General features: G+C 38.1%; 1 protein-coding gene across 1 annotated transcript; it reads left to right on the top strand.

Moving 5' to 3' along the window:
- Positions 1–419: 419 nt before the first annotated feature.
- Positions 420–7,482, top strand: LOC107295791 (vomeronasal type-2 receptor 26-like). Its single transcript, XM_029285916.1, has 4 exons — positions 420–1,211; positions 2,578–2,805; positions 3,373–3,499; positions 6,578–7,482. The coding sequence occupies exons 1-4, from the start codon at positions 420–422 to the stop codon at positions 7,480–7,482; spliced, it is 2,052 nt and encodes a 683-aa protein (XP_029141749.1).
- Positions 7,483–7,954: the final 472 nt, after the last annotated feature.

Raw genomic sequence — 7,954 nt, 5'->3', positions numbered from 1 at the left:
GGCCAAGGTGAACAGTCTTCTGAAGGACACTGCCACATATGAGACTCTGAAGAAATATCCCACCAGCAGTTACAAGAAAAAGGTCATTGATTTTTTTGCAACACCAGAGCTGAAGAAGTGAAACATGTTCAAAGAAAAACAGGGAAGTCCAGTTGCCTCATGAAAAAGCACCTTTGGGATAACTATGACACGGATGACTGAGAATATCCATAGACATAATGATCAGAGCTTTCTTTATAATTGAAAATGGAAGCCCATGCAAGGAAAGAGCTTGGAAAAACATATGTATCTGCATGTTCTTTAAGAAAAAAAAATATCATTCTCAGATGATTCTGGACATTCCAACCATAGCCAACAAAATGCACATTGTATTTTAGCTGTCTTATGGGTCATTTGCTCCAGAGAAGCATGGGACAAAGATGGCTGCTTCCTTTTACCACATGGGTCCCAAAGAAACCCTTCAGACTGTTGGGATTATTTATTTGCTGAAGCACTTTGGATGGACGTGGATTGGCCTTTTTATTCTGGATGATGACAGTGGAGACAATTTCTTCCAAGCCCTGGACCCACTTTTTTCTGAGAATAGGATCTGCTCTGCCTTTGTGGAGAGACTGCCTAAACAAGCATTCTTTTTTATGTTTCAAGGTGATTTAATGCAAATGGTAAATATTTATTTGAATCACCCCATAGCCAATGCATTCATCTTTTATGGGGAAAACACCACAGCCATGCTTCTATTTCTGTTCATTAAGTTTCTAGTGATAACCTGTGGAAAAATGTGGATTCTGACAGCTCAAATGGACTTAACATTAACAAGTCTTCATCGACCATCAGATCTGCAAATGTTTGATGGAGCAATATCCTTTGCTATTCATTCTAATGAACTGCCAGGGTTCAATGAATTCCTTGGTAAAATAAAACCATTTTGGACCCAGCGAGATAGTTTGTTGAAAGAATTCTGGGAACAAGGTTTTGATTGTAGCTTTTTAGGCAGCAATACGCCAGTGGACAATGATGAAGCATGTACTGGGAAGGAAGATCTAAGAAACCTTCCCAGGCATTTATTTGAGATGACTGGCCACAGTTACAGTATCTACAGTGCAGTCTATGCTGTAGCACATGCTGTTCACAACATGAACTTACTTAGGTCTAAATGCAAAAGAGTAACGCAAAGTAGAAGGGATGAACATCAAGATCAAGGTACCTGGAAGGTAATAACTTGGAATGAAACACCTTCAATGCCAGGAGCAAATTAGTACTATGCAAATGTATACTGAGTTTATTCCACATTCTCAGATTAGTGATGATGTAGTAGGGCAGTGGCACCCAACCTTTTGGGCACCAGGGACTGATTCTGTGGAGAAAGGTTTTTCCACAGACTGGAGGGGATGTGGTTTTGCATGCTGCCTGCATCCTGTGGATGGAGCTTTGTTTATTGTATGGATAGGTTGCTGGCATTCCACAGACTGGACCAAGGGTTGGGGACCCCTGTAGTAGGGTATACAAGTCTTGTGAAAAGTGACATTGACTTCTACAAAGATGTTGATGTTGACTGTTGATTCTCTTCATTCAACTAAGGCAGTGATGATTCACTAGCAAAAAGCAATTCACATTGTCCTGAATCATGGACCAGGTGCTGCAGAAGTCTCTTCTCAGCCCTCCCCAGCATATTGGTTGCAGATCTTCAGTATTACAAGGCGTTGACACAAATGTGGAAATGCCTATTTGTTGACATCCAGCTTGGAATGACTTCAGTATGTCCCTAGTGGTCACCAATCTGATGGAGGTCTCCTAGATGCCAAAGACTTGTGCAAAAGAAGGTTGAGATGGACGGTTAAAGGGAGGAACATGAAACATTAAGAGTGGTTCTTTTCTCCCTTACAAAGTCATTGCTTTACAAAGCAGCTTTCACAAAAAAGAGTGACAAGTTGATGAGAGGCCAGGAGTTTAAATCTTATGAAGATACATAAACTGTGCATTTATATAAAAAAAGAGAAAGCTAAGGAGAGATATGATAACAGTCTTGCAGGAATTGAAGAGCTGACACCCAGAAGAGACTGTGAGTTTATTCTCCATGACACCTGAGGGAACCACAAGAATGTTATCAACTAAGTAGCTTCTTCTTCTATAAAACTCCATTTCTTCCTCCACTTTGAACTTAAAGGAAATTATCTTTTCCACTGCCAAACCATATGTATTTTAGGATGGGTTTGATGACAAAATAAGCAGCAAAATGCTTGCTTCTCAATCCCAATATAAAGTCTTCAAATGGATTAGATTTTGATAGCATCTAACTCTGCTGGTCATGCTAAGGCATGACATCGCTTATTTTGCTTATTTTGCTTTTGAACCTAGTTTTAAGGAATACAGCCCATAATGATGTTAATAAGGTAACATTTCTCTCTTTCTTGTGATTTGTGCAACCTGCCGTGGCTTAATGATGGTTGTAATTTAAATTGACTGACAGAAATCAGTGGGACTTAAGTAACTTTGATTTTCATAAAGATAGATTTCAGGATGTTTGATGTAATCCACTGTACAGTTTCAACTGATTTGTTCCCTCTCATTTTTTATTAGCTTCACTCATTTCTTCAAGGGCTTTCATTCAATAATACATTTGGAGAAACTGTGTCCATCAACCATCATGGAGAAGTGCTTTCTGGATTTGATATTACAAATGTGGTCATGTTTCCAAACAATTCCTACCGTAAGGTGAAAATTGGAAAGATGGATCCCAAAGCACATGATGGAGATGAATTTGTGATTCATGAAGATTTAATTGTGTGGCCCAAATATTTTAAGAGGGTATGGATTTTGAGGTATTTTATTATTTGAAATGAAGGATCTGGAAATCAGAAATGAGTTTGACTGTTTTTCCTATTCTGGGGGAATTATAATTGGCAAATGTGGGAAGATGGGCAATTTTGCGAAGCTTCTGACTTAGTTGTACAAAAGATACTGTTAAAAAAATGAGTAACTGACTCCTACTGTTATGGTTGACCAGTACAGAGTCCATCAACTAGGAAGAGTAGGAAGAGTATTGTAAACTTTAATCCCTTAATACCCAGAGGCATGCTTAGGGGGAATGGGGTGAATTTTTATGTGTTGTCTGCTTGCATTGAGTTTGGTATTAAATATCACTGCAGGTATTTTTTTTTTAATTATTTCTTCTTCTTCAGTTAATACAGAGAGGGGAAAGGTAAGAATAGCTTGGATGCAACCATGTGAAATATTTAGAAAGTGTTTGGGAGATTTCCAGGTGTAGCACTTCATTTCATGATCCTACTTGTTACTCTATTTATGCAGGGAGATGAGAGAATGATTGTCCTATATTATTCTTAAATCTTGGATTCCATCCTGGTTTGTCAACAGGTCTTGCCGCGCTCAGTGTGTAATGATCCCTGTCCTGCAGGCTTTCAGAAGAAAAAAAAAGAAGGGCATAAATTTTGTTGCTATGATTGTGATCCATGTTCTGATGGGAAGATGTCAAACATGTCGGGTAAATTATGTTTTACTGTAATCTAGTCTAGACTATTCTAGGCTACTCTACTCTGTGACATATTAATTTTTTTCATTGCAAAATTAATTAGTTAGTAAATTACTTTAATTTAAATAGGTAGCTGATTTGCTTGCTTTATTGATTCTAATAACAATTCTCATAATGGAAGAGTTTGCAAGGTGGTATACATAAGATTAGGTAATACGACAATGAAAACCTTTCAAATAATTCTTAAAATGAATAAAACGAGAGAGGTCCTAAAACAAATCATACATATGCAAACTCTCTCCTTTCAAGGATCTCAGCAGTCCATGTGTTTTATGGGCGTGATGATGGGAGAAAGACATCTAGTTCTCAACAAGAATGAATCCAACCAAACAGGGGTTTTACAGCTGCTATTAAGGCCAACCTTGTGACATTAAGGGAGTGAAGTGCCAGTAGTTCTCCACAGTCTATGTATGTATATATATGATATGTGGACAATACAATTTAGTTCTGGTCTTACAATGAACAGATTGTCCTGCATAAGAAAGCACGGAGAAGAAATTGTGCAACAGATAAAGTTGCTTTTTTGTTCTCAATTGGATACTGGCCTTGTCACACATGCAGAGGAGATTTCTGGGGAGAATGCCTAATTATTTGGGAAAAGTTTGAACCTGTTGGAGCTGAGAAAGTGGACAGGGTCCTTGGGATTATGAGCTTGGTTACCTGCTCTATCCATGACCACCTTATCTCATTAAAGCAACCTGAGAGGTGATGTTTGATGGATTGAATGGGTTAATTTTTATTTGAGTGAAGAAGTTGTTCCTTTACCTCTTAAAGAGACCTTATTCATCACCTCCTCAAGAACCCATCTGATAATTTTTTGTTCAGTATCTCTCCTCCATTTATTGGAGAAGTGGTTGTTTAAAAGTTCAAGGGACCTTGGACAAGGTGGATTGTCTAGATTATTTTCAGTTGAGTTTCAAACTAGGGTATAGGAAAAAATCTTCACTGGGCAAGATGGGGGTGTTGCATCCAATTTTGCTCTACTTGACTTTTCCATGCCTTTCAATATCATTAGTTATGGTATCCTTCTCATATCATTGAGGAGGAGAGGTTCTACGATCAACAATATGGCGTGCCACAGGGTTTAGTGCTTGCCCCTCGGTTTTTTTAACATCTACATGAAACCACTGGATGATTATTAGTATAATAATGATACATAATTATAAATCTCCACTCAGTGCAAATTTAGGATGTTGTAAACATCCTTCCCCAGTGTCTGGATTTGCCTTTTCCAGATTCCTTGATTTGCAAGTCCTGCTTACAGTCATTCATGCCCTAGTCACATCCAGATTGGACTATTTCAATGCACTTTACATGGGGCTTCCCCTGAAGATTATTTGAAAGCTTCAGCTGGCACCAAATGAACAGTGTGGGCAGTCATGAGGGAACCTGTAATAGTACATGTTATAACTTTGCTTTGTGAGTTGCATTAACTGCCAATTTACTTTTGGGGGCAAGCAAAGGTACTGATTTTAATCCTTCATGACTTAGGATGGGGCTTTCTGAAGGACAACCTCTCCTAGGTTTTAGCAATGTGCCCAGTGGTGAGATTCAGCCGGTTTGCACCAGTTTGGTAGAAGCGGTAGGTATTTTTTTGTTCAGTTTGGCAATCCGGCTGAATCCCACCACTGGATGGTGCCCACTGAAGCCCTAGCCCTTTTTTGCAAGGCCCAGAATGGCCCTCCGGAAGTGCATGGATGCCGCTTTCAGAAGTCTGTTCTGGGCCTTGAAGGCCTGGAAGAGCCTTCCCAGGCCCAGAATGGCCTGCCGGAAGTGTGTGGCTGCTGCTTCCAAAAGTCCATTCTGGGTCTTGGAGGCCCAGGCCCAGAACAGACTTCCGGAACCAGCATCCATGCAGAGAACTGGTTGTTCATATATTTGAATCCCACCACTGAGTGTGCCCCAGTAGATCTGAAGAAGAAGCATACTACAGATACCCTCAGCTACTTGCCGGGTCCCAAGAGACATGCCTTCTCTGCTATAGAGCCAACATACAGAACATTCTTTCCTCTAAAATTAGATTTACTCCATCCCTTTTGGTATTCTGAAAAGGCCCCAAGAGCTGTTTATTATATCAGTCCTGGGGTACCCAAGTTACCAGAGATTTATTGAGATGATTCTATAAGAAGAAAAAACAGGTCTGTTTCCAAGCCGGAGGAAACTTCATGAGTGAAACATTGTTTCTGTATTTCTTTTCCTGAGTTTATTCTTGTGATTTGGAGAGCATAGTAAAAAAGGATTGGGGGTTGCATTCTTACCACAGTTCTATTGTTGAGACTTATTGAAATAGCTCAGTAGCTATATAAATTTGATAAACATACAAATAAATCAGTAAAATAGTCTTTCTCTATATTAGTGCCCAAAGGAGAAAAAAAGACCATATTTGACCATATGATTGAAGTCAAATCCTTTTTTTCACATTTATGTAATATATGAAACACTGGGTAAAAAATGGGCAGGACTTCATCTCACAGTTAAAAATGGGACAGGTTCAGTCAAACAGTTATGTCCATCAACTTGATTTTTTTGGAACACTGCTAGATCCTATTACTCATATGCATTAATACCTAAAAACTGGACAAGGAAAGCTTGAAAGGATGGAACTTTAGGACGCTTATGCCATATTTTAAATGTGGTACTATTTGATCACAATTATAACCAACAAAGAAGATTCCCACTTCAATAAATTAATTTTGGTTCTTTTTTAATGATCTAATCCAGTGTTTTCCAAGCTTAGCAACTTTAATACCTGTGGACCTCAATTCCCAAATTCCATAGTGATAATTCTGAGATTTGAAGTCTATACTTCTTAAAGTGGACAAGTTAAAAGAATACTGACATAATCTAATTTAATTATATATTTCACATGCTGCTACAGCAATCATGACAATTAGATTCAATGCCTCATGCTCNCTCTCTCTCTCTCTCTCTCTCTCTCTCTCTCTCTCTCTCTCTCTCTCTCTCTCTCTCTCTCTCTCTCTCTCTCCCCCTCCCTCCCCCCCTCTCTCTCATTTCTGCTCTTATTTTCAGATGTGATTGCCTGTTCTGAATGTCCAGAAGATCAATATCCAAGTAAGGATAAAGTTCGATGCATCCAAAAAACCATAACTTTCCTAACATATGTAGAACCTTTAGGAATTAGTTTAGCTATGATTGCTTTTTTATTTTCAATCATTACTGTGTTCATACTTGGAACATTTATCAAGTATAAAGACACCCCTATTGTTAAAGCTAACAACAAGGACCTCACCTACACGCTCCTCATCTCCCTTCTGCTTTGCTTTCTCTGCTCTTTTCTTTTCCTTGGAAAACCCCTCAAACTGATTTGCTTCTTCCGACAATCAGTCTTTGGTATTATCTTCTCTGTGGCTGTTTCTTCTGTATTGGCCAAAACTATCATGGTCATTGCAGCATTCATGGCCACCAAACCAGGATCTGACATGAGAAAATGGTTGGGGAAAAGATTGTCCATCTTAATTGTTATTTTCTGTTCCTTCATTCAAACAATCATTTGTGTAGCATGGATCGTCACCTCTCCCCCCTTTCCAGAACTTAACATGCTATCAATGACTGAAGAGATCATAGCAGAATGTAATGAAGGATCTGTTGTGATGTTTTATCTTGTCTTGAGCTATATGGGGTTTCTATCTTTGGTCAGCTTCATGGTGGCTTTCCTAGCTAGAAACTTGCCAGACACCTTCAATGAAGCCAAGTTCATCACCTTTAGTATGTTGATGTTTTGTAGTGTTTGGTTAACTTTTGTTCCAACCTATGTGAGTACCAAAGGAAAATATATGGTAGCTGTGGAGATCTTCTCCATTTTAGCTTCTAGTGCTGGGTTATTGGGATGTATCTTTTTCCCTAAATGCTACATTATTTTGTTGAGGCCTGAGCTCAATAGCAAAGAGCTACTTGTAAAGAGAAAACATTTCTGACTATTAAATTGTGGCTATATATATTTCTATGGTGAAATGGAATGAATATTCTTCGTCTAAGAATTAAAACTGGGCTTGTTTATTATCTCTGCCAAATTTATTGATATAGAATATCCTTGGCATGTATAACAATGTGTGTCATTTTTTTTATGAATGGAAATGGAAAATAAAATCTTTCTCTGCATAATAAGTTAAAGTGTTTTCTTTAGTTTTGATTATTGACACAACCTATTTAATGACCAGAAAAAAGTAGGTCTTTCTCAAAAGAGATACACTCTTTGATAAGAATTAACAATGATCTAATATATGGGTAGCACAGATTTGATCTTATGATGGTCAAACAGCACAGCAATAAATAAATAAATAAATAAATCCCTGGATTCTACTTTAAATAAATAAGCTAAAATGATGTCAGAGTATTTGGCAATTAGAAATGTATCTAATTTGTTTTTCCCAAAGATTAATTTATTCT

The sequence above is a fragment of the Protobothrops mucrosquamatus genome, unplaced genomic scaffold, assembly GCF_001527695.2.
Source record: "Protobothrops mucrosquamatus isolate PMUCROS unplaced genomic scaffold, P.Mucros_1.0 scaffold2489, whole genome shotgun sequence".
In the NCBI taxonomy this organism is placed as follows: Eukaryota; Metazoa; Chordata; class Lepidosauria; order Squamata; family Viperidae; genus Protobothrops; species Protobothrops mucrosquamatus.
The sequence above is the reverse complement of the archived record's forward strand: the minus strand, read 5'-3'. Positions and strand labels throughout refer to the sequence as shown.

Bases quoted from the DNA above. Each gene is read 5' to 3' on its own strand.
- LOC107295791 (XM_029285916.1), top strand. From the start codon at position 420: ATGGCTGCTTCCTTTTACCACATGGGTCCCAAAGAAACCCTTCAGACT. The intron at 2,806-3,372 runs GTATGGATTTTG...GTTTGTCAACAG, and splicing joins GGCCCAAATATTTTAAGAGG to GTCTTGCCGCGCTCAGTGTG. The intron at 3,500-6,577 runs GTAAATTATGTT...TCTTATTTTCAG, and splicing joins GAAGATGTCAAACATGTCGG to ATGTGATTGCCTGTTCTGAA.